Below are 24,032 nucleotides of genomic sequence, written 5' to 3'. Positions count from 1 at the left end.
GTAGTAGGGTCAGTACTTAGGAAAGAGCAGGAAGGAATGGGTGGCCGTGGAGGTCAGGGTGGGGAACTGACTTCAGGCAGCTGCAATCACTGCCTTGCCCCCATTCCATGCACACAATTGCCCTGAATCCTCCCTTAGCTTCAGTTCTGTTCCTGGCTAATTCCTACTCCTTGTCCAGCATCTTGCTAGAGAGCCCTTTCTTCACCCCTATGATGTCTTGCTTGGCCCTCTAAGGTATAGTTACTCTCTGCCTTCCCCATCCTCAAAGCTAGCCACATAGTTTGCCCCCAGTGAGATCTGGGGCAACCATTTGTGGCCCGGTTTCTGCAGCTATGGCATTGACATTAACACACTTACATTGACATCAGTGGACCTCCCAGAAATCTGCCTGGCCCTTGATTGGCACCATGAAGGTCCTGGGTGATCTTATAGCTTTATGGTCGCCATGATTTAAGTGTGTCTTCCACCTTGGGCCCTGGAGAGCATTGCGGGTAGCATCTCCAGTGTTTCTCACCCTGGCTTAATCCTGGAAGAGCGTAGGGAGGCTTGCCGGGGCATGGATGCCTGGCATTCTCCTCAAGCACACCTATTGTTGGGGTGGGTCAAACATGGGCGTTCTGGAAAGGTCAGGGCCATTTTAACACTCAGTCATGATTGAGACTCTGGTCTAATCCGCCCACCCCTTGTCATAGGTTGAGTACAGGGTTCTAGAAAAGGGTCTGACTTGCTTAAATGGCCATGCTGCAAGCTAGGGGCAGGAGTCTGGATTCCATCTCTTAGGAGTTTTGTTTTCCAACATTCCTCCCACGCCTTGAATTGTTTCACTGGTTCTGCCCAGCAGAGAGGCTGCAGGGAGCCACGGGTCACCAGAAGCAGGAGTGCTGGATGCGTGCTGTCTCTGCTCCGTTCTCGAGCAGCTGCCAATCTGGTAAGGACAGAGCATCCACAGAAGCAGGTTGCTTTCCTCTGCAGCCAGGACAGTAGGGACTAGGGTGATGGGGGTGGGGCCCCTGCCCAGACCAACGGTTGGATACACAAACACGTGGTTTCCCCATAACTGGGAATCTGTGCCGGAGATTAGAAGGTGAAGGCCTCTCCATGAGTCACGGAGAGGTGACGAAATTAGTCACAGGGACAGCCTCCTGAAAGGCCACACTTTCTGAGAAGTCATCTTATTGGAACCCTTTGCGGGTCGGGGGACTAGCTCTACACTGACAGGGCTATACACTCAGGATGAAAAATGAAAGGAAGTCCCTCAAATCTGGACCCATTAGCTATGCCAACTTGCCCCTGGAGCCTTAACTGGCTTAACTGTCAAGTGGAGCACTCTGAAAGTGAGGTACCGGTGTGGGTAAAGGGCACGTGACTGTTAACTCATTGATGGGTCTTAATGTTCTGGTCACCAGAGAGCCTCGGAAAAGGACACTGGGTATGACTTCACAACCAGCCTATTTAGAAAGAACAAAATCAGTGTGTGGGTGGGGGGTGGTGACTAGCCACAGCTTTACCTAAGAGAGGTCACCCCAGTCTCATGATTCCCGAGGCAGCTTTTCATTGGGCAAGACACAGGATGAGTGGTCACATAGCTGGTTGTGTGTGTGAATAAACGTGTGTGAGCGAGTGTGTGTGAATGAGTGTGTAGGAGTGTGTGTGAGCGAGTGTGTGTGAATGAGTGTGCGTGGGTGTCTGTGTGTGTCAGTGTATAATAGTGACTCACATGATATTTGAAGAAAATGATGCTATGAACACTTTAAAATACAAGGTTTTTAACCTAAAAGTAGACACCCTTGAAAACTGAAGGATGTGGCAACGCTGAGCCGAGATTCTCGCCTGGAATTTATATATCGTGTTCCCCACAACCCCACAGCCAGTCCTGCCCACTCCCACTTATCCCCTAAGTACTTTCCACCTGCCCGAATGGGGAAAGATGTTGAAGTTTGCCCTGGGAACCTTTCCGGAAAACCCCTGTGTTCCAAGCCAACTCTGTTGGGCTGACCACAGGACTCCCACTACCACACCTCAGACTCGGTGCTGAAAATCTAACTTCGTTCATTAGCCTTAGTTGAATGCTCTCCCCCTTTCGTGTATTTAAGGAATGGAAAGTCTCATTTTGTTCCCGTAGCAGCTAAGGGAGGTGGCTGCTGCAAACCCATTCTACAGATCAGCAAATCAGTCATTCACAGGGTGTGACCCTTGTCCAATGCTGGGTAGCTAGTAGTAGAAAGACCCTAGGTATTTAGGATCTAAAATCTTTGTCACAACATGAAAGTGTCAAGACAAAAGCCACTCAGTTTAAGAGGTTAGGTATTTACAAATTCTGGAACTATAGAGGAGAATTGGCCACCTGTGGTTCTGAGTCAGCTTATGTGGATTCTGTCCTTGATTCTGGGGACTGTGTCTCTTGGGCAAGTGGCTTTGTTTTTCTAGGGTTCAGTTTCCATCTCGTGAGGAAGGAAGTCAAACGCTGGGGTTTCAGGGATGGCTTACAATGAGATGACCTGGAATAGGTTTCCAGAGGGAACCCATAGTTGCGACTAAAACCCAGGCTGGGTAGACGGCTCAGTTGATAAAACATTTGGCTCACAAACGTGAGGAAGTGAATTTGATTCCAAGGCTTGGCATGGTGTCCCACAGGTGTCACGCTAGCCCTGGGGGAGGTGGAGACTGGCTAATAATCCCAGAGGCTTGCTAGGCCAGCAGGGCAGCGAGAGACTCTCTCTCAGTTGGACAGCACCCGAAGAATGACCCTTTAACCTCTGCATATGTGTGAACACACATACCACACACTCACTCACGAACTTACACAAGGGTGTAGCTCAAGTGTTTACAAGTCTGTTTGAGAAACTGAATAAATATACTGAGTCGTGTGTGTGTGTGTGTGTGTGTGTGTGTCACAGCAGGTAGGCCATGAGAGCTTCTTAACACTCACTCCATCTTCCTTCTCACAGAAGACACCAGGTCGCATATGAGAACACGCTACCGTGAACCTTTGACTAGAACAAAGATGGGAATCCTACAGACTGAAAACCTGGAAACCCTGGGTAGGCTGTGGCCCCTTGTAACCCTGGGCAAAGGGCAGGCAGACTCTCAGGATGCTGGAGGACACAGCAGCTTCTCTCTCTCTAATGCAGACATTCTGGGCAGAGGTCAGATGGTCAGGCTGAGCTGGGCTACTTGGTGATCCCCTGCTTTGGGATTCTTCAGATGGGAATCCCAGCCCCCAGTGCAGAGATGCCTTGAGATGCGCCCAATCCCTGGAGCCAGTGTGGCAGAATCAGCTAGGCCTTTGGCCAATGGCCACTTGAGGAAATAACTTAACCTGGGGAGAAAAAAACAGTGTGGAGGCCTCATAATTTGGGACCCTTAAAAAGGATCCACTGAGGGAGCAAGGGACACAGAGTCAGACAGACACCGATTCTAGGAGTTGGGAGTAACAGTTCCCTTGCAAGGGCCTCAGCTTTATCTGAAAAGTAACAACAGGACCTTTGTCACCAGCTTATCAGAATAATCATATAAGATATGACTTGATGGTCAACAGTTAGATGCAGGACATGGTGAAGACAGTTTGTTTTCCCCATCAGGACTCCGGGGACACTGGACTTGGAGAGTTTGAGGTGGACTCAGGACCCCCTGATGTGTCCCACATCTCAGCTATTCCAACCCTTGCATCGAGCCCACCATCATTTTTCTCTACCTTCCTTGGGTGATATCCTTCCAGCAAAAGATACAGCCCCAGTATCCACCAGGACGGAGTCCAGAGCATCAGAACAGCACTCAGCTCTCTCCCACTGGTCCTCCTCAGAACATACCGGCCAAGTCCTGAGGCCCAAGTCCCACGGCTTTTATCCCCAAAGGCAAGAAGACCACAAAGGTATACCATTGCTTTCTCTCTGGCTCAGCCTGTTAAAAAATGAGACATAATATTATGTGGCTGGAAAAAAAAAAACCAGATTTTCTCTGTATTTTTTTCAGTTGTGACTTTTTAATAGAAGTTGGTTCGTGTACAGGCATTTGAGTTCTTCAATTAATTTCCATCTAAATGAGGTTTTCGGGAGATAACCAGCGTTTTAGCTCCATTTGGACTTAATTTGTATGATGGGAGCCTCTGTTTCTGCCGGTTTCAATTCTCTGGTGACTCCAGCATTCATTGCCTGGGTGATAACTCCCCCACTACAGACAGCAGCACCCAGAGCTGTGAGATGGATGGTTTCCAGTGGCAATCCAAGGGGAGGGCTGGCTCCCCTCCCTTTCCAATACCACTCAATAAATAGGAAATAATAATAAATTATTAAATAAGCCATGGTCCAAGGACAGCCTCACATCATGGTATTTACAATGCAAAATGACAACCACCAAAAAAGAAAGTAATAAAACCAAAAATCAACTCACAAAATGAAAACAGGGAGGAACAACAAAACCCAAATACACAAATGGAAAAAGGAATTGCAGAGGGTTGGTGATCATGGTGTCAATGCCATTGGCTCATCAGTGCAGAGCGGAGAAGGGATAGAGTTCTTTACAGTGTTGTTTAGTGACGTTGTGTCTGGCCCAAGTCTCTGGTGGGCTAGCTAGCAGAGGAGGAGGGCATGTGTCATTTTAGTATCAAATCGAACTTTCTCCCCATCAGAAAGGAAACCAAAGTGAAAGACACATGCCCATGAGACCGTTCGGAATACACACAGAAGAGATGGGGTGAAGGGAACCTAGCACAAGGCTGAGGGTGCGACCCATTTGCACGAGCACTTGACAAGCACTTGGGTTCCACCCCCGGCACCAAAGAAGAAGAAATGTGGCAGAAAATTTGCAAGTTGACCTTAAGAAAGACATAACTCACTGCTTTCCCCACCTTTGGTAGCACCCACACTTGTACTTCCTTTAAACAAACCCTTCTGGGAAAGAGGACGGGGCTGAGAAATGTAAGAATAGGGGCTCTCGGAGGCTGAGACCCCAACTCCTCCCCAACAGCTCCATTTTTTTTCTGCTCCTGAAAAGCCAAGTCGCCTTCTAAGGAGGTCTCAAAGAGAGCCTGGAATGAAGTCCAACTCTGGTGGACGTGAATGGGGTTAGTCCACTTTCTAGCCGCCCAGTAGGCAATCAGGTGCTATTTTTAGCTATTCCTAGGAATCTCCTTAGAGCACTTCAAACCCGTCCTTCCCCTGAGTCTCAGTGGAACTCACTGTGTTTGTTGGCTTTCTTGGGCCTCAAACCAACATCCGAATTATTTGCCAAAAACTACCCCACCTCACTAAGTGGGAACCCTGGTCCCCAGTAAGGTGACAATTAGCAGCGGGAAGGTCAAGGGGCTTTGGCAGCATGTTGTTTAACCTCAGTCTACACTCTTACCCATCTTGGACGTTGGTGGGGGAATTACACCCTCACTGTGAACAGCCTCCGCAACACAGTGCGGTAACCCCACTGTACAAGCATGGCTGTGGAGTGCTTCCAAGTGGAGTTATTCTCCAGAAGCGGAAAGTAATGAGGGCAAAGTGGATAGACAGACCAGGGTCCCATGTTCTAGTCAGCCAAGGTTATCAGTGTCCTGGAAGCAGATCCATGTTTGCTCAGAAAGCAAAGCAGTATAGGAGAGAAAAGGAACGAGGAAGAGAGATGGAGGAGGAGGAGGAGGTTTACAGGTATCTAAACAATCTTCTGACAACTGTTTCCAAGGGAAGAATGATGCCTTGCTTGGGTTAGAGTATGACAGCCATGTTAAAGAGAAGAGTCAGGGATAGAGCGAAAGTTTTACTAAATCCACAACTGGACCAGGCAAGCTGGCCTTGAAAGTCCACGGAGAATGACCACAGAAAGGGCAAGAGCTCGCTGTAGCCAGCAGCCAGAGTCACTGCCAGTTGGTTAGGAAGGCAGAACTGATAAAGGTCTCCAGGACCTAGCTCCCAGAATGAGCTTAGAAATGACCTTTCTGGGGACGTCTGGCTGTCCCCTCCATCTGTACTTCATTGTCTAATTTTGGAAGTTGTTTGGTGCTACCCCAAATGGAACACAGGAAAAGGGCATTTGCTTTGGGTGTTTGGGTGTCCCCCAGGAAGTCCCCTGCCCTCTTCGCAAAACAGTGTTTGTCTACTGCAGACGATGCAGGCAGGTTTTCCAACCTCAAAAGCTGGGGGAGGAGAAGCAGGTGTCTTTCGCTGATATCAGGAAGAGCATTATGTCTTCCTGGGTTTGTCCTGCCTTTCTCTCCCTCTGTGAGCATCAGTCAAACCTCATCAAATTGACACTTTGTCTCCAAGAGCCATGCTACTTAGTATCGAACCCTTCTTACCACAGGGTTTCCCAATCACGAGGTAAGGGCTCTCTCATGCGTGCCACTGGTGTCTCTGAAGACTGGCCGACACATGGCATTCTGACTCTAAGCAGCTAGCCAAAGATTTCGTGATTCTTTCACATTTGCGTAGCGACATTCTAATGTCAGGCCCCAGCCTTGGGTTTAGGCTCATGGACTCTGTGGCTGACTTCATCTTTCTGATACGGTAGTGGTGCCGCACATGTCTGAAGAGCTGAGGCACAGACCTGCACCTCACTGGCAGCAAACTGAATAATGAACCTTGGGACTTGTGTATTTCCTGGTCAGTTCCAGGATGTTCAGGGCTTAAAACATTCATGAAAAAGACCAAGATGCCTCTGACCTCTCCAACCGCAGCAACAGATTTTTTTTTTAAAAAAAAGCACAAATAATTTAGAAGACCATCCCACCAAATACATACATAATCACATATCTTGATACACAATCTCTCCGAACAAATGAATGAATGAATAAATAAATAAATAAATACTGCTAATGGTGAGAAAGAAGAGCTCATCACATAAATAATAAAAATAAATAAATAAATAGATAAACAAATAAATAAATAAAACGTTTGCTAGGAGCCCTGGGCAAAATGGTCTCCTAGAGTGGTTTTAATGAAGATAGTCTGTGTCTTCGAGAGAGGCTCTCGTGCCTTCCCAAGCTGTCCTGCTGAGGAGGAGGTTTGGTGGCCCCTGGAAGCCTCAGTCTCCATGAGGGAGATGAGGCGGAGTTGGCAACCTGGTGGGGATGAGGGTTATTTACAGTTGCTGTCCATGCCCTCCGGGGCACCTATTCCTGTGCCAGACACCTGCTATCTGGCCTTTTGCGGTGTCAGCATAAGCATCCTTGAGTCTTGGTGGGCGGAGTTTTGGTCTGGGCTGGAAGCCATGGTGGGGAGGCCAGTATGGCCACTGATGCTCCTCCTTGCCTACCAGATAACGAACTTCCCTGGCGCTCGCCGGACCCCTAGGCTTGATAGGTTGGGAGAGATTGGCATGGATAGATCCTTGCTTTTAAGATGGGACCCCCTCCCCCCAGATGTTTCCCTTGGAGCAAGAGGGATGAATAATGCTGGGTCGTAGCAGCCACCGTGTTCCAGTGTCCGAAGTTGGGGCGAGAACCTCTTTCTCCGTGTGCCCTGGCCCTCAGCTGTTGCCACCACAAACTCAACACCTCCTAGACTCTGGAAAGTCAGGCAGCTGGTGAGGGGGATGCCCGTGGGTTTATTTTAAGGACCATCTCCCTCGCCTGCCTGTTCCCAATGTCTTCTGCAGACAGAGCAGCTGATGTTTGTGTGTCAGAGGGCAGCTTGCCCTTGTTGCCCAGCCCTAGGGAGGAGGAAGGTAGAGAGAGGGCAGCAGCAATCGCGGGACTTTTCCTAAACTGACAGCAAACTCAGAAGCCAGCAGGAGCCCCGAGCCATGGACCACTCAAGTCCCTCTGTCAGCAGGCTCTCTGGAGCCTTTCCCCACAACATTGATCTACATGCAGTGTCCCCGTCTTGAGAAAATTCCTGAGAGGCAAGGAGAGTGGTCTCCATGTGAGATGGTAGGTGTCAGCCTGCCCTGGGTAGAATCCAGGGTGTGGCAGTCTGGGCAATGTGTAGGGGGCTGGCAGGCGCCAACTGGAGGGCAAGGGCAGACTGGCTGGCGCTGGGGGCTGGCTGCTAGCCACAGCAACGGGAAGGCTCAGCAGATGGTCCCGTGGAATCACGTTGGTGCCAGCTACTGGGGATGAGGTGAATTTGGGGAATAGGGCTGTGGCCCAAGGTGTGCTGACTGTTAAATCATCTCCTTATCGTTTCGGGGTCACAGGGCCCTCTGTAAGGGTCTCCACAAAGCTGGAACCCGCTGCAGTCCCTTTCCTGACCAGGATGGCGTACTAGGGGGCAAATTACCTGACTCTTTGCTGCTTGCCATAACTACAGATCCCATTTCCAATCTTCCCCGACATCTACCTCCCCTGTTGATGTCTGCTTTCTCCATGCAGGACGCGGGAGCTCCCAGCTTTTGCCCATGTTGGGAGGTAAAAAGCCCTGAGCTCTTTGCTTGTACTTCACCCTTGGTCTCCTCTCTTTCCAACAATGGGGTCCAAAACGTGCAGCCATGAGACTGAAGGAGGGGAAAAGGAGGCCTGGGTGAGGGACGGATTGACCCTGGCCTCCAGTATACAGCCTGTGAGCAGTGGATGGGTGGAACATGTCACCGCGTGTCTCGGACAAGCTTAAACTTTTGAGTCATGGATGATAGCTTTCCACAGGAGGCCTTCTCCGCCGGCCCAGGTGCCCCTCAGGATGATGCTGGTAGAGGCTCCTAGCAGCTTGGCAAAGAAACAGGAGTCCCTGTATCCCGTCCCACCTTCCCAGGAGAGCATAGAGGACATGAGCCAGGAAGCCTTCGTATCTGTCACCAGGGAGCTGGCGTAAAGAGCCGGTAGTAAAGGACACAGGCAGAGTACAGAGGGGTCGTCCCGGTGGGCAGCTGGCTCAAAGGAGGGCCCTTGCTTAGCGCCTCGTGCTGGCATAGCTTTCCGCTGAGCTGTAGCTCAGGCTCCGACTCCGACTGCGGCTCCGGGAGCCCAGGCTGAGGCTGCGGGAGCTGGAGCTGCGGCTGGTCCGCGTCCTGCTCCTGGTCTGGCTCCTGCTGCGGCTCCGGCTGGGACTCCGGCTCCGGGAGTAACTGCGGCTGGCAGAGCGGCTGCTGCTGCTGCTGTACCAGGAGGAGGCGCTGCTGAGGCTGCTGGATGAGGAGGGGCTGGGTCGGTAGTAAGGGATGGGGCGTTTGCGGGCACTGTAGGGACCAGAGATAGGATGCGGTGAGGGCTCAGCTCTCAGGGAGCGCCAGTGCTGTTCCCAGGAAAAGCAACGTCCTCCCATCCCCCCAGTCTCTTAGGGAGAAAAAAAAAATAGAAAACTCCAAACCCCAACAAAGCCACAACAAATTCCTCCATTTCTTTTCCTCTCATAATTCCGAGACCAAAGAAAATGCCTGGCTTAGTACTGTTCTATCCTGAAAAAGCGATAATGTCACTTAAAAAAAAAAAAATCAACCATTCAGTCCTGGGCTCAGAGTTCCCAGCTGGCAGCACACAGTATTTGCATCAACACTTTAATTGAAGTTTTATTTTTCTATTTTTACTTTTACTAGAAACTTCTATTTCCAGTAGGCTCTATTTCTAGGAGGGAAAGGCTGGATTTTCCATTTACTGTAGTACATCGTTTCTTTTTTTGAAATAAGTGTATGGAGTGTGTGTGTGTGGGGGGGGGAGGCGGCTGTGGAAAAGGGCATACTGAATTTAAGACAATGGAATACATCCATGACTATGGATGCTCAGATGCTGGGAAGAGAGCACTGTGGACCACATGAGCAGGCAACTCCATCCATCACCCCGGGGGCCCCCCTGTTCTTGTCTTGCCTCCTGATCCTCTCCAGGAAGGATACAATTGACTTCCAGGATTCCTTCCTGTGTGGGTCTCTTGGATGAATGGGGATGTCAGGAAGGATAACCTAGTTTTTTTTTTCCGGGGGGGGGCACATTCAGCCATTTTCTCAGCTTTTGAGGGCTGAGAAATTCAATTTCTCTCACAGCCTTTGCCTTCTCTCTCAGCTTTTCCCCTCAGATACCTTAGCTGCCACAGGTCAGACCCTTCACCCAGTCTGACTATTCAGTCAATAATGATAGAACACAGTGTGTCCCACTTTTAAATTTACAAGGTCAGGTCACATCTTTTTGTCTCCTTTCATCTCATCCACATGACACTCCCGGGAGTTATGCCATGTCTTGTGGGTGAGAAAACAGTCCAGAGGAGGGGAAAAGACTCCAGGTTCCCTGGGGAAACAGGTCTTCATTCAAATCTGATGGTGCTCTTCATTCACCACGGCTCCTTGGAAATCCCAGTAAGATCGTTTGTGCTATCTGAAGTTGGTTCAGATAACCACGAACAGTTTAATTGTAACCTGGCATCTAAGTAGGCTAGGGTGCAGGCCTAATTCCGTTGAAGAGGGATTTCACCACCAGACCAACACCCTGCCCTGTGGTGGTCTGACCACTCCCTCCCCTTTATAACTCTCTCTTCTTAGCTTTGCCAACACTAGCTGGTTTCCTAGCCTCCAGGACACCCCCAAGGCTGCACGCTACTCCTCGGATTGGTCCATTGTCTTTCCCTGAGTCCCCCTGCAACCTAGCAAATTGGGAGCTTGATAAGATTCCATACTAGGGCAGTCTTTGAGCCAAAAAACACCCCATCATTTTAGGGATTGGAAGGGGCATCCCAGAGACCCCACAATCCTTCAGACCCGGTCTCGGCCCCGAGGTTCACATGGGAAGAAGAAGTGGCAGTGTGGAGAAGGTCGGAAGCACGCAATCCTAGCTTTGGGGTCTCACCTGGTTATCCTTCGCGCCTCCAGGTGGCTTGGGGAGTCTCTCCGGCGCTTCCTCATGGGTGAGTAGGACCGTCGCCTCCTGCGTGCACGCTCTCGGGGCTGCAATTCCTTCTCACCGTACTTGGGATCCCTGCAGCAGCAGGGGTAGGGGGTTGCTTGGTAACCAGGGTTGGGATAGTTTTTCTGCAGGTGCGTGCTGTGTGACGCTCTTAACGGCCCCCGCCACCCCACTGAGACTGGCCTTTGCCAGGGCTCCCAAAGAAGACAGGGAATCTGATCCACTTTGGGAAGAATCTAATTAGGTGAACATCGTGAGGCAAGCTGGGCATGAGCAAGAATGGTAATTTCTGCGCGCGCGCGCGTGTGTGTGTCCCTTGGCAGAGGCATAAAGGTTGGTGCGTGAGAAGGAAAATAGCAGAAAGCCCTGGAGTGAGTGGGAAAGAATTGGGGTTGTGAATGCAGGGGCAAGAGGAAGAACAAATGTGCAAGAAGATGGAGCGCCAGGGCGTGAAAGGTGTATGGGGGCCTTGTTGCCACTCTTGAGTGGACAAAAAGGACTGCAAGAATTCCCGTCCCTACTTCTCCAGGTCTAGGGATTGGGCAGGGCTTCGAAGATTGGTACAGAGAAGCAAGGGGTGTGGCCCAGGAGGCAGGACCCATCCTGGGGGTTGGGGAACGGACGGTACCTGCTGGGGCTGTAACGGGAATAGCTGGGACTGCGACGGGACCTAGAGCTTCTGCTAGGCGGGCTCCTCTTGCCAGACTTGGAAGAATAGCTGGGAGAGCGAGAGTAGGACCTGGGGAAGAAGGAAGAGCACCTGAAGACCTGTGTTAGGGTTGTGTGGACGGCTAGGACTCTATGTACCTGGCCCCTAGGTGGTGCTCTTTTTCTTTGTGTAAGACTGGTAAGGGGAGAATGAAATCCTCCCCTTTATGAGTAATTCATAATAATATGGACCTCCTGTTATTTCTGAATGCTTATCATTCTGGCCACTTTTTAATCTGTGTGGTCTTGGGCACGTTCTGTTTTCTCGTCTGCAAAATGGGGTAGTAGTACCAATCCTACAAAGTTGGCTGTTCATCCAAATTTGAGTACATCACTTCAAATACTGATATATATTCCAAGTGTCAATTAGGCAGTACAATGGAAACAGTAACCATGACTATTATAATTTTATTAAGTGACATGCATTGGACTGAAAAATGCATTCGTCTCACTTAATCCTTCACATATCCTAGGGTTAGGAACTGTTATTAATTTCATATTATGGATGGAAAAAACAAAGACACAGAAAGGTGATGTAACTTGGTCAGGGTCACACAGCTAATGGACATTGAACCCAGGGGTGTCTGGCTACAAAGTGCTTTTTACTTCTGCAGATTATAGTCCCCCCATCCCTTACCCATGGTTTTGCTTCTCTATGACTTCATGAATAGATTGTAAAAAAAAAAGCAAGTGGAAAATTCTATAAATAAATAATTCACAAGTTTTATATTTCAAACTATTCTGAGTAGCATGGTAAGCACTGCTGTCCTGTGCCACCCTACCTAGGAAGTGGATGACTTCTTTGTGCAAGGTTTCCATGCTGTAGATGCTGCTTGCCTATTACTGGGTAGCCTTCTTGTGATCAGATCGACCATCACAGAATTGTAGTCCATGTGTGTACGCAATTCCTATTTACTTAAAAATGGTCCACAAGTATGAGAGTAGTGATGTTGGTAACTCATACATGTTATAAAACAGTGGCGTGCTTCTGCTGAGTGAGGGTGCAAGCATTCTCCGTTCAATAAGAAAGGAAACAAAACAAAACAAAACAAACAAACCAGGGGCAGAGCGTCTGTCCTAAGCTATGTGGCAGGAACTGAGCTCTCCAGAAAACAGGAGAGCAGAGCTCATGCTGATGTGGCTACAACACCTCACATTGAAAATGTTCCATCATAGTGTGTGATGGGTGTTTAGTTACAAAGGAAGATGGGCAATGCCTTTATAGGCTTTGGTACTTATCCAAGGGCTTGACTACGGGCAGCCATTGGGGATCATGGACCATGTCTCCTATTGTCAAGAGAGCAAGGACAACTCTTGGTGATGCATCTGAAATATTAGTCCTGTTGTCCATGCTTACTCTCCCTCTCTCACGACACATGACCCTGCTCTTAGAGAACCTCATGGGAGGAGGAATAACTCATTCCTATTGAGTGCAGTTATGCCCCTCCCCAAGAAAGGTGCCTTGCCAGTTTGCTCTTTGCATTTGCATTCAGAAATCTTGTAGAAAAAAATAAAGTAAGTGCTGGTTTTGAGATTACCAGGAAGCAACTGAATTTTGCTTATATGATTGTGGAAGAGGAACAACCGATTTGCTGTTGGAAATTTTTGTTTGAAGAGGGGAGCTGGGCTCAAGGAGGCCATGAGGGTTGGATTAGATGGGCTATCCCAGATCCTGAGATCTCATGTCTGTATGTTCGAAGATGGAACTATTCCATCCAAGGTAACCAAACAAAACCCATGGCTATTGAAGTTGGGGGGCAGAATACAAACAGCTGCAATTCTTTTCTGTATATCTTGCATAACCCCTGAAATGCAAACTCTGTGACTCCTCCCACTAAGGGATAATCTTCTGACTGGGTCTTATGACTTACTAGGGCTAATAGAATAGCAGAGGAGATGGAATGTAATTCAAGCCGAGAAGTAAGGAAACCTTGTACATTCCTGTTCTCTCTCTCTCTCTCTCTCTCTCTCTCTCTCTCTCTCTCTCTCCCCCCCCCCCCTTGTTATTACCATGTGTATAAGCAGATAGGCTTGCTGGTTGATGAAAGACAATGCAGAACAGAGATGGCTAATCACTGGATGAATTTCCGTCCTCAGCTCCCAGCCAACTCACTCTTTGGTCAAAAACACATGAAGGGGCTGAGGAGAACCAACCTGCTGAACCCAGCATACATTGCTAATACACAGAGTTATAGGAACTAGGTAAGTACATTTTATGTGAAGGATGATGTTGGTTACTTTTTTATGTAGAAGTTAATTGATACTCATCTCATCCCCATGCCAACAAAAACAATAACAATGAATGTTCATCGTGTTCTAAGTGCCTTCACCCCAGGAATGAGCCATTGGGCCACTGAGTCATGCATTCTTATTATTTTTCACACAAGCGAATAGGAGCTCAGAGATGTTGACTGTCCTCCCAAGGCTGTCAGGAGTAATGCTGGAGTAGGTTATTCAAAGTCAAGTCTTACTCCTCTTCCCCAAGGGGGAATGGGCATCTCTAGTTACCAAAACTCCCTGCCAAAGGGGGACATACAGCAGATCAAACATCAAAGACGTACTCACCTTTTTTCAGAAGAGGTGGACCGGCTCCTTGTGTACCTGGGGGAGGCTCTGTGGTTTGGGGACCGGGAAGAGGGGCTGGAGGATCGAGTGCTGGTGTAGGAGGAGCTACGGGAGCACTCTTTGATGGGGGAGCTCCGGGCTGTGGATGGGACCAAACTAGACTTCTTCACCTCAGCACACTGTAGACACGGAGACTGAACTCCTCTGCAGGACGGAGAACATCTGTCAGTCCCCAGCTGCCCTTGCTCTGGGCGCACCTGGACCTGAGGCTCCCTCTACCACCTTTGACTCAGAGAAAATAACCTCAATTTCTATTTCCACCTCCCTCCTTTCTGGGAAGAACGGTCACGTGACAGAATTTAGAAGGGCTGAGATAGAAAAGGCCTCACAAGTAGAACAATATTTAATTCAATTCAGCATCCCCTAGGGAGGGGACACACACAGGGGCCGCTATAAAGCATTCCAGGAGGCCCTTGTGAGCAAAAGGCTAAATAACATAATGTGGTGAGAGAGTTCTCCTTCTCCCTTTCTTGTCCTTGTCCAGCCCTTCTGATCGCAGGAATGAGAAAGCCAGGGCTGGGTGCGAGTGGGCTATTAACACATCTATAACACTTCGTAATCTCCCCAAGATAAAGGAATAGGCCCTAGGGTCAGAGCCTTGAGCAGGGAGCTGTAACTGACCAGCATTAGACACACTGTCTTAATTATATTCTCATGGGTGTTTTCTATTTAAGACCTATTGTGTTTCAGCAAGGGATATACAATTTCCACACAGAAACAGTGATATGATCGCAATAAGCAAACCAACGAGAACATAGCTTAAAAGAATCAAGAAGGTGACTCGTGGTTAGCTTAAGCTTGGACAACTTTGATGTAGCCCATTTTGCAGATGGAGAGACTGAGAGACTCCAAAGCAGTTGGGTGGAGGCTTGTTCATAATCAGACAAAGGGTAGGGGGTCTTTGTTGTTTTACATTCTCTCTTGTCTAGAACCATTCTGAACTCCTTCGGAGGTCCTCGTGAAGACATGTTCATTCATTAGGCCAAGAGTCAGCTTCAAGTCACATTGATATATAGCCTCTATGGTCTTGGCTCTTGGCCCTAACAGGCTGTCTCCTCCGAAACAAAATGTCCTATTCTGTCCTTTGCCTTCGGACCTTAGAACATGTTGGCATCTGATCTTGCCTTCTCTCATCTTGTCATCTAGCCATTGCTCTACACATGGTTCTGGCTCGGCTTGACCCCATCTTCTTTGAAAAGCCTTTAGAGCAGTCTCTCTACCCGCCCCCCTCCCCATTCTGGGTTGAGGGTTTCCTCTGTGTTACCATGGCTCCTCTGCCTAGCTCTCCGCCATCCCTACATGACTCATTTGGTCTTATGACTATGTGTCTTCCTCCATGGATACTGAGCTCATTGAGGGAAAGGACATCTGCCCCCTGGACTCTCTGTCCTCCACACAAGACTTGTCTTGTCACGTGGCATTTTTAACATCCTGTCTGTGTCTTGGGCTCTCAAACAGCATCATTTCATTTACTCTTCTCAATAACATTATGTGTCTGGCTCTACTGTTACGACCAAAGTATGGAGGAGGCTCAGAAGGATTAGTGTCTTGCTCAAGGTCACTTGGATCTGTTTAGACACACACACACACGCACACATGCACACACACACATATGCGCGTACACACACGCACATACACATGCACACATGTACACACGCACGCACACACATTCACACATGCACACACACGCACGCACACACACATGCATGTGCACACACAGGCACACACACACCATCCTTGTCCCCTCTCCAATTCCTTACCCTCTGTGTCTATGGTGCCCTTGACTTCCAGCTTATATCTCTTCTCTTTGCCCATATTTATTGAGCCCTTTGTCCATAGCTGGCAGGACATAAATACCCATGATGTTACCATCATTTACATTCCAAAGTGAAAGACTGGCTCTAAATTATTTAATTTGGCTGTCTATGTATATCAAATGAAGCAAAAAGCAGCTGTATATCTCTTGGAGCTGGGGTCTTGTGTTAGAGAGAGGTCTGGACTGGAATGCTGCTATGGCTGCTTATAACTGCATTGTCTGAGTCTGTTTCCTGTCAGCTTACAGAAAGGTTAGAACGGTGCCTATTGCAGAAAGGCACGAATAGGAGCAGAGGAAAGCTAGTCGTGGGAAGCATTTTTTGCAGTGTACTATCTGGCTCAGTAGAGACTAATGGCTTTTTAATTAATTAATACTAATTCTTTATCATCATTATTATTATTGCTGCCTTTTCTCTTGATCCTCCCTAATCACAGCACTTTAGTGTGTCAGTAGATATGTGGCGGCCTTCTTCTCCCGTGTGGGAACTTCACTGTCTGCTCTTGGAGAGGCTGACATTTGCACTGACCCAGCTCTGGCTCCCAGCAAGCGTGGTCATGAGCTGAGGGCAGGGATGTCCCAGAGCAGGCCACCCAGAGACTGGGCTACATGTAGACCCAAGCTGTATGTCCAGCCTGACTAGGTCTTGTGCTAGAGATAAGGGGCATTCTGTCCGTGAAGAAGCTGTGTGTGGCCATCATTGGCAATCTTAGCCAGGTAGAACAAAGCCCCCGTGTTTTTCTGGATGGAGTGTGCTAGCCAACTTCCCCCAACCTTGTGCCCAGTGAATTATGAACTCGGGAAAAGGGGCCTTGCCATTTCCTCACCCTTAGCATCAAGCTGAGAGCTGCCATAGGGTGTGTCTGGTAAGAAGGTGAGGGAGAGGTAACGGAATGGATGGTGCAGACTAGGTGGCCAGTAAATTTAAAGCGCTACTCCTATGAAAGTGTGTCTAGTGGTTAACATTAGGATGTGATTTATTTTTTTTCCGATTCTTTTTTATGTTTGTACATGCATTCTGTGTGCATGTGTGTCTGGATGCGGGTGTATGTTCGTGGGGAGGTGCAAGCTGATGCCCAAAGTCTTCCTCCCCCACTCTCCCTGCTCTTCTTTGCGGCAGAGTCTCTCAGTTAAACCCAGAGCTTCCGGATAAGCCTCTTCTCACTAACCAGCTTGCTGGGGGATGCCTTGTCTCTGCCTCCAGAGGGGAGAATTACAGGCAGGCCGTCACGCCCACCTGACATTTACACTGCACGCTTGGCAAACATTTTAAGCACTGAACTATCTCCCCAGCTGCTGTTTGCTGCGGTCACTTGAGTGACAGAGCAGTTGGTGATGAAATGGTGCCATTGTCATCGGCCTGTAAACAAACGTGTGGATGTATGTTCAGAAGGAAAAAATGCGGGTAACAAGCACAGCCCCAAAGGAAAAGACCCATCCCTCAACTCTACGGTGATAGCTATGTGTTTCCATGGATACATTTTATTTTAAAGCCCTTTTAATTTCCGGGCACAACTGAGCACAAAGCATGGGTCTCCTGGTCTCCAGGACCTCATCTCCCACAGCCAGCATCCCTCAAAGTGGTCCATGTGTTAGGACTGAGGAGACAACACCTCATTCCATCACCCAAAGCCCATAAACCTGTCAGGCTCACTCGTGGTGTTACATGTCCGATGGCTTTGGATGAGTCACTGGGTATTTACCCACCATGAATATAGCATGTGTTATAATTTCACATAGCTGAAACTGTGTGTCCTTTGCATAAAGTGATAGGACATTGTTATTATTATTATCATTATTATTAATAGGCAAATAATAGTCTAGAGTCTGGATATACCACAGTATATTCACCTAAAGAACTTGGTTGCCTCCAAATTCTAGAAAGAACGAACTCCTATAATCACATCTAAGCAGATTTTTTTTTTTTTTGGTGTGAACATGTTTTCAATTTATTTTGGTTAGTACTGTGGCATGTCACCGAGAGGGACTTAAATGAAATTCATGTTAGGCTTTCCCCGAGACTCTTGGTAAATTGGCATCTATTTTTAGCTCCCTGCCATCTATCCATCCCTCCTGATACCAACACTCTGGCTTTTCCTGAGGAGACATCTGGCTCTAACCTGTAACTCAGCACCTGCTGGGCCAGAGAGACTGCTCTGAGGGACTAATGACCCAAGCTGGGCCAAGGACAGCCAATAAGTACTTGTTTTGATAACTTTGCTAAGATTTCTGTGGGGGCGGGGCAGAGGCATGTTTCTGCTGGGGGCGGGGCCGAGGTGTTAGTCCGCTGACTGATTGGAGACACAGGTGCTGAGCATATTTGCAAAGCTCTGGGAGGGTCTGCTTGAGAATGAAGCCAATAGAGTGGAGGAACAGAGCTGAGGTCCAAGTCAAAAGATGCAGGAGCACACTTTGAACCCCCGGGTCCTGCTGTACCTGAATACCTGAAGCGAATGTGTGTGTGTGTGTGTGTGTGTGTGTGTGTGTGTGTGTGTGTGTGTGTGTGTGTGGAATGTTCTTTCTTTTGCGAATGAAGCCGCCCAGCAAAGGTAGGGTCCTGTGATGAGACAGCAAGAAAGTGACGCTGAAGCGGGGACCCTCCCACCCCCAAAGCCGCTAACCTTGACTCACTGCTCCTGCAGGTGGGAGAGACGTTCTCCAGAACAGCCCCCTTGTTCTGGGGGGAGGAGGTGGTGAAGGAGTTCCCTGAATCGGAACTGTTGCCGCAGTTGAGGTCCCTACTCTTGCTCAGACCCCCGCCGGGGCTCCCCTTCTCCTGGCCCCGCGACCGGGCGGAACTGGTTTGCGTGGAGGGCGGCGAGGACGTGTCATTGCCTGAGTCGTACTCCTGCGAGCGTCCTCGGGGGGCGGTGAGCGGGCTGGTTGATTTGCTAAAGAGGTCAGCAGCAGACCCCGACCCAGAGATCTGAAAGCAAAAAGACCCGTCGGACACTGCTGAGCTCCGGGCTGTGCGTAAGTAACCAAGAATGTAAGTAACCATCATGAGTCACTGTAACGAAAGCAAAGAGAGAGGGGAGAGAAGAGACGCCAAAAAACAAAAGCACAAATTCCTGAAAGAATTCCACAGAAATAGGAGACCTCTAGGTATTTTGTTTACCCCCTGCTAGAATAACTGGAAGATTTAGGAATCATGCAGGGAAAAAGGCATGCGATTCAGATTAAACAAAAGTAAAAGGAAATTATACAAAACGTAATCTCTAACGAACTCAAACAAAAGAGACAAATCAATAGAAAGGGGAGGGCTGTAGACACCCTTAACTTCAAACAATAATAAAAGGAAAGGAATGGGGGAGGGGAATAAAAGGAAAAGGGGCTTCAGGCCTCAAAAATTATATCTTGGAAATTAAAAACACAAAAGGAGATAAAGGCAAATTTTAAATTTCAACCCAAATCCTCAACTAACTTTTTTTTTTATTTTTTAAAGAAAAAGTTGCCTGAATAAAACCCTAAACAAATGTCACGTGGGCCAAAGAAACAAAGATGAGAATTGGTTTCTTTCTTTTCTTTTTTCCCTTTCTTAAAAAAAAAAAAGTCAAGGTTGCAAACTGACGTTGGAGCAATTTCCAAGTAAAGAAGTCAAGAGAGGGAGGGGACAAAATAAATGTAAAGTCAAATAGTGTGGCTGAAAACAAAGAAACAAATCAAAAACAAAACCAAATAACAAAAGAGTCTCTACAGGCATTTGTGCGCGTCCTTCCCCCTCGAAGGAGGTAGCTAAGCATCCTGAGTGGCTTCTAATAAATTCTCTCATGTCTTGGCGGATTACGTCACTTACCAAGCAAGGACTCCTCCTTTAGTAGGAAAGGTGTAAGAGAAAGGGAAGAGCGGGCAACGTGAGTCCATCATCAGAGGCGTAAATGACAAGAAAAAACACACACCTTCCTACACAACCTTAATCTTTGGCTTTGGGGCGCTCAGAGCAGATCTATCTCTCAGGGAGACCTAACTTCATCCACTTCGCCAGTCCCTTCCTGCCCAGGTGGATGGTGGAGACCTTCACTGTGTTGGTACCTGGAGCTATGGATGGTACCACAGAGACCTAGCCCTGTACTCCAGGGGACACCGGGGACGGATATGTGATTTCGACTGGAAGGATCTTGGACATCAGGGAATGAAGATGCCTCAGAGTCCTCTTTTGGGACTGGCCTAGGAAGACTGAGAGGTTTAGGGGGTTGTGGGGAGTTAGCCCTTGGGAAGGGAATTCTAGGCTGAAAATCTGTTTTCCTTCAACGTTTAGGTCAGGCTGTGGCTGAAAAGTCACAGTGAATTTGCCTCTGGCTCCTAGCCGTTGTACCACGCTTAACTGTGGGCAAGAGGGATGCTCACCCTGGGCGTTTCCTAGCAATACATCTCTATGGGGAGGAAAAATCTGGGTGATCAAGAAGTCCCTCCCTGGAAACCACACTTCCAGAGTATTCACTCTGGAGTACTTGGGTTCCCCAAATTCTCTATTTAAATGGTTCCTGAGCCTCCCTCTGGGTATAAGCTTTCTCCGCAAATCTGTTTTTCCGTAAGCAACCTCTGTTTCAAGTGGGCCATCTGGACAGAACATGCGTGATCATGTTGAGGTGTCCAAGTGCCTGTGTGTGGGGCCCATCACACAGTTATTGGTAACACATGGGTGGCAGAGGTAGGAAGCCTGAGACCCTGGGGCAGCTTCTTCCTCACTGCCATGTTGTATGCTAGAGCAGGGAAGGACCCAAGCTTTTGAATTTAAAGGTAACTTTCCTTTCACTGTGCAGACATGCTGGCCTCAGCCGCTCAAGAGGGGACATGCTTGATGACTTTTTGAGTTTATTTATGAGCACTCAGGCACCTTGGCTAGTCCTGTAGTCTGGCCCTGGGCCTTACACATACTAGAAAAAGCTTTCCCATAAAAAAAAAAATCCATTTTCCCCCAGCTTTATCCCCTGCTTTTCAGACTTGCTAGAGAGGGGACACTTGAGCTTTCTTAAGAAACCACTTCTGCCTTGAGGGGGAACTGAGAGTCACAGAGAGAACCCCGACGGTTTGGAGTACCAAATCCTGGGGGTAGGAAGCAGGACGTTTTTTCTGGTTTCTCCCAAGAGGCTTTGCACATGGGCAAGGTAATGGTCTAGCCTTAGCAAATCCTGCCAGTGCATCGTGATTATCTGGCAATGGTCTAGCCTTAGCAAATCCTGCCAGTGCATCGTGATTATCTGGTAATGGTCTAGCCTTAGCAAATCCTGCCAGTGCATTGTGATTAACTGGCAATGGTCTAGCCTTAGCAAATCCTGCCAGTGCATCATGATTATCCGGCTACTTTGCCTTGAAGGTGGCACCTCAAACTGAAGTGGCCAGGTGGAATTTTCTAGAAGCTCTTTTTCATATAATATACAGACTTCGTTCCCATTCAGCTCCTACTAAATTGGATGACTTTTTTCCCCCCACCTCTGATGTCCAATGGTCTCATGACCATTTCCTTTGATCACCTCTATTAGGAATAAGAAATGACCATGACGGTGATGATCTGAGGTTTTAGACTGGGGTTTGGACGGACAAAGGACCAAGGGATTTTTGACCTGGAGTGAATGGTGGAGTGGCCAGTACATTCGAAAGCAAGCCATTCTTAGAGGGAACAGGCTGACAAGAGAGTTCAATGTAGTATCTTGTAACTTGCTCCCTGGGGCATCTAGACTGGGTTTTTCTTCTTTAAGTACTTTCTCCTGGTATTGACTATAAGTTCAAAATCATTTGTTTTACTGATATGTCATGGTTCCCTGTGAGCAAAGATTTTGAGTATGAAGTCTCTCTAGGATGGTACATCCATATAGAAGGGGGACCTTGCCTTCTGCACACAGTGCCCCACAACCCGAGGTCACAGGGTTATTTGCAGAGTGTCTCCACTGGCTATAAGTTATGCAGAGATGGCTTGTGTGTTTGACCTGATAGCTCTGCATAGGATGATGCTTTTCATCACCAGGACATAGAGATAAAGTCCTGCTGGGGTGCTCACTCTGGGCGAGAATGCCAGGGTACACAAGCCTCCTGGACGCTCCCACTTCTTTAGAAGTCCCATTCCTTCGGTTGAATCTAAGCTCACTGACGTGAGTAACAGTGTTCTTTACAAACCTGCCTCACCTCCTTCATCAAACAACCCTGAGAACCTCACAGACCACCCTTCTGTAGCCAGCATGTGTTCTTGGTTTGGCTAACACACACCACAGTCCCATCTCCAGATCATTTACATATCCCGTTTTTCCTCTGGGGAAAAACAAAAACACTCTTCCTGTCTCCCCCACCTCTGACCTTCTCTGATCACCCAGAGAACGCCCTATAATTAATTAGATCCATCTTTCGACCAGCTGCTCCCTCCATATTAAATGCCTTGTTACTCAGTAGAGATGGCGACTTATTTGATTGTCCCTCTCTTCACTCATTTGTTGAGAGCAGGGACCCTGGCTGGTGCATTGTTGTACACCAGGACCTGCCTCAGGGTAGCTGCTTAGCAAACCTTGCTTAAGCCAAACTCCTCCCTGGTCCCTTGGGAGCTGCAGGGACACAATCTTTTGTAGAGGTGCCTGTGTGACCAGACAGGAGTGGAGTCTGCTCAGATGGATCCCTTTTTGGAGAGAGGACTCATTTAAATCATAATAAAAGCAGCTCCATAAAAGCCTTGGAGTCTTGATGCCAACTTAGGGCCAAGGATTAAATCTGGACCATGGTGAGAAGAGAGGTTCCCCCTTAGTTTTTCCTCTTCTTCTGAGTTCTCCCTGACCAGGGAAGCAAGAGAACCCGGAGGCTCTGCCTGCACACTCTCACCGGCATGTGCTCTAGATCTCAGACAAGGATTTTGAGACCCATAGAACCTCCTGAAGGAGACAAGCTACAATGGCCCACCTCGCTTTCTTTTCTTTGTTCTGATACTTTGGAAGGTCAAGTTGAAAGAGGTACCAAGAGCCCGGAAATTGGTACGCAAAGGGCTGTTAGCTTTAATTCTGGCTAAGCACCTCAGGCGAAGGGAATTTTTAAAAAGTCATCCCTTCAGGATGTCATACCACTTTCTGGAGCAGCCTGGCTCACATCAGTGGGGTTTCGCTTCTCGCTGGCTTCCCACGACATGGCCAGCATCACCTGATGCCCCCATTTAGCAGTGCCCCACTTTATTTGCCCCATTTAGAGGATATTGTGGCAGGGATAAAGGAGTCATCTGGAGCCGTTTCAGTTCTTTGTTCATATAAACACTGTTCTGTTTACAGGTTTTGGTGGACTCTGTTTAGACGTTCGGATGGGAGGAATATTTTAATAAACCTGTCATTGGAGGTATATGCCCTTTAATAGCCCCCTAGCCCCAGACTCCACCTTCTTCAGAGGGTTCAGTTCACTCCAGAGGAAGAGGAGCAAAGTCACAGTGGAGTAGCCCAGAACAGAATGGCTCCCCCTGGGGAGAGGGGCAACGGAACCAGGAGACTGAATGTTGTGACAGGGGACAATGAGGGCCTCTGTCTTCTTGCCTGTGTCCCCTCGTCTTGGAACATCTTCATAACAGATATTCCTCACGGCACACAAGACACGAGCAATCTCCACTCAGCATCGTGATGGTTGGATGGCTCCGATTTGCTTCTGGTGACACACACTTGTGCTTATAGCCCTCTCCAAAGCCGTCTTTGAAGAGCTCGCCATCCGGTAGGGATGTCTAAGTGTTCAGTGGCTCTCCGATCGTGTCTACATGGCTGCCCAGTGGCCCCCAAGTCCCTCGCAAACAGAAGCTACCACAGACCCCTCACCATCTAATAATAATGGCCCCATAATTCCGGGATCCCCTGAATCCTCTTACTAGAGTTCTCGTCTCTGGTTTGCTATCATCTCTTCGCCCATCTCAACCTTAATTCTTCTTGTTCTGTCCTCTCCACAGCTAATCTTGGCTGAATGGCAAGAAAGCTGAACCTAAGAGTTGGTCAGTTACCAAGGAAGCCATTCATATCTAACCCGAACTCCCAGAAATCAAGAATTTGGGAGCTGATGGCTAATTTTGACAGATGAAGGAGTTTCTTGTAGAGAAGAGAGAATAAGAGTCAAGTGAGAGGGAGCCTGTAGAATGTCTGAGAGGGCAGTAGAGCTTAACTCCAAGGAGGACTCTGGGAGTGTGTAGGGTACCCC

At 48.4% G+C, this 24,032-nt stretch overlaps 1 protein-coding gene and 1 long non-coding RNA gene across 2 annotated transcripts in view; one reads left to right on the top strand and one right to left on the bottom strand.

Annotated features, from left to right (window-relative positions):
- The first annotated feature begins 838 nt into the window (after positions 1-838).
- On the top strand, positions 839-3,940 carry LOC146895436 (uncharacterized). The gene is made up of 3 exons (XR_014998907.2): positions 839-928; positions 2,949-3,041; positions 3,582-3,940. It is a non-coding gene; the product is annotated as an uncharacterized LOC146895436 (long non-coding RNA).
- A 22-nt stretch (positions 3,941-3,962) lies between these two features.
- Positions 3,963-24,032, bottom strand: part of Srrm4 (serine/arginine repetitive matrix 4) — a 152,742-nt gene continuing 132,672 nt past the window's right edge. Inside the window, exons 9-13 of the mRNA XM_087903773.1 lie at positions 18,512-18,816; positions 14,018-14,221; positions 11,373-11,483; positions 10,688-10,816; positions 3,963-9,093 (exon numbers count right to left, since the gene is read on the bottom strand). Coding sequence (XP_087759899.1) covers positions 8,808-9,093; positions 10,688-10,816; positions 11,373-11,483; positions 14,018-14,221; positions 18,512-18,816 — 1,035 coding nt within the window. The 3' untranslated portion in view covers positions 3,963-8,807. The remainder of the gene's footprint in view (positions 9,094-10,687; positions 10,817-11,372; positions 11,484-14,017; positions 14,222-18,511; positions 18,817-24,032) is intronic.

The sequence above is a fragment of the Myodes glareolus genome, chromosome 2 (genome assembly GCF_982192425.1).
Source record: "Myodes glareolus chromosome 2, mMyoGla1.1, whole genome shotgun sequence".
Lineage (NCBI taxonomy): Eukaryota > Metazoa > Chordata > Mammalia > Rodentia > Cricetidae > Myodes > Myodes glareolus.
This window is presented reverse-complemented; position numbering and strand designations above follow the sequence as displayed.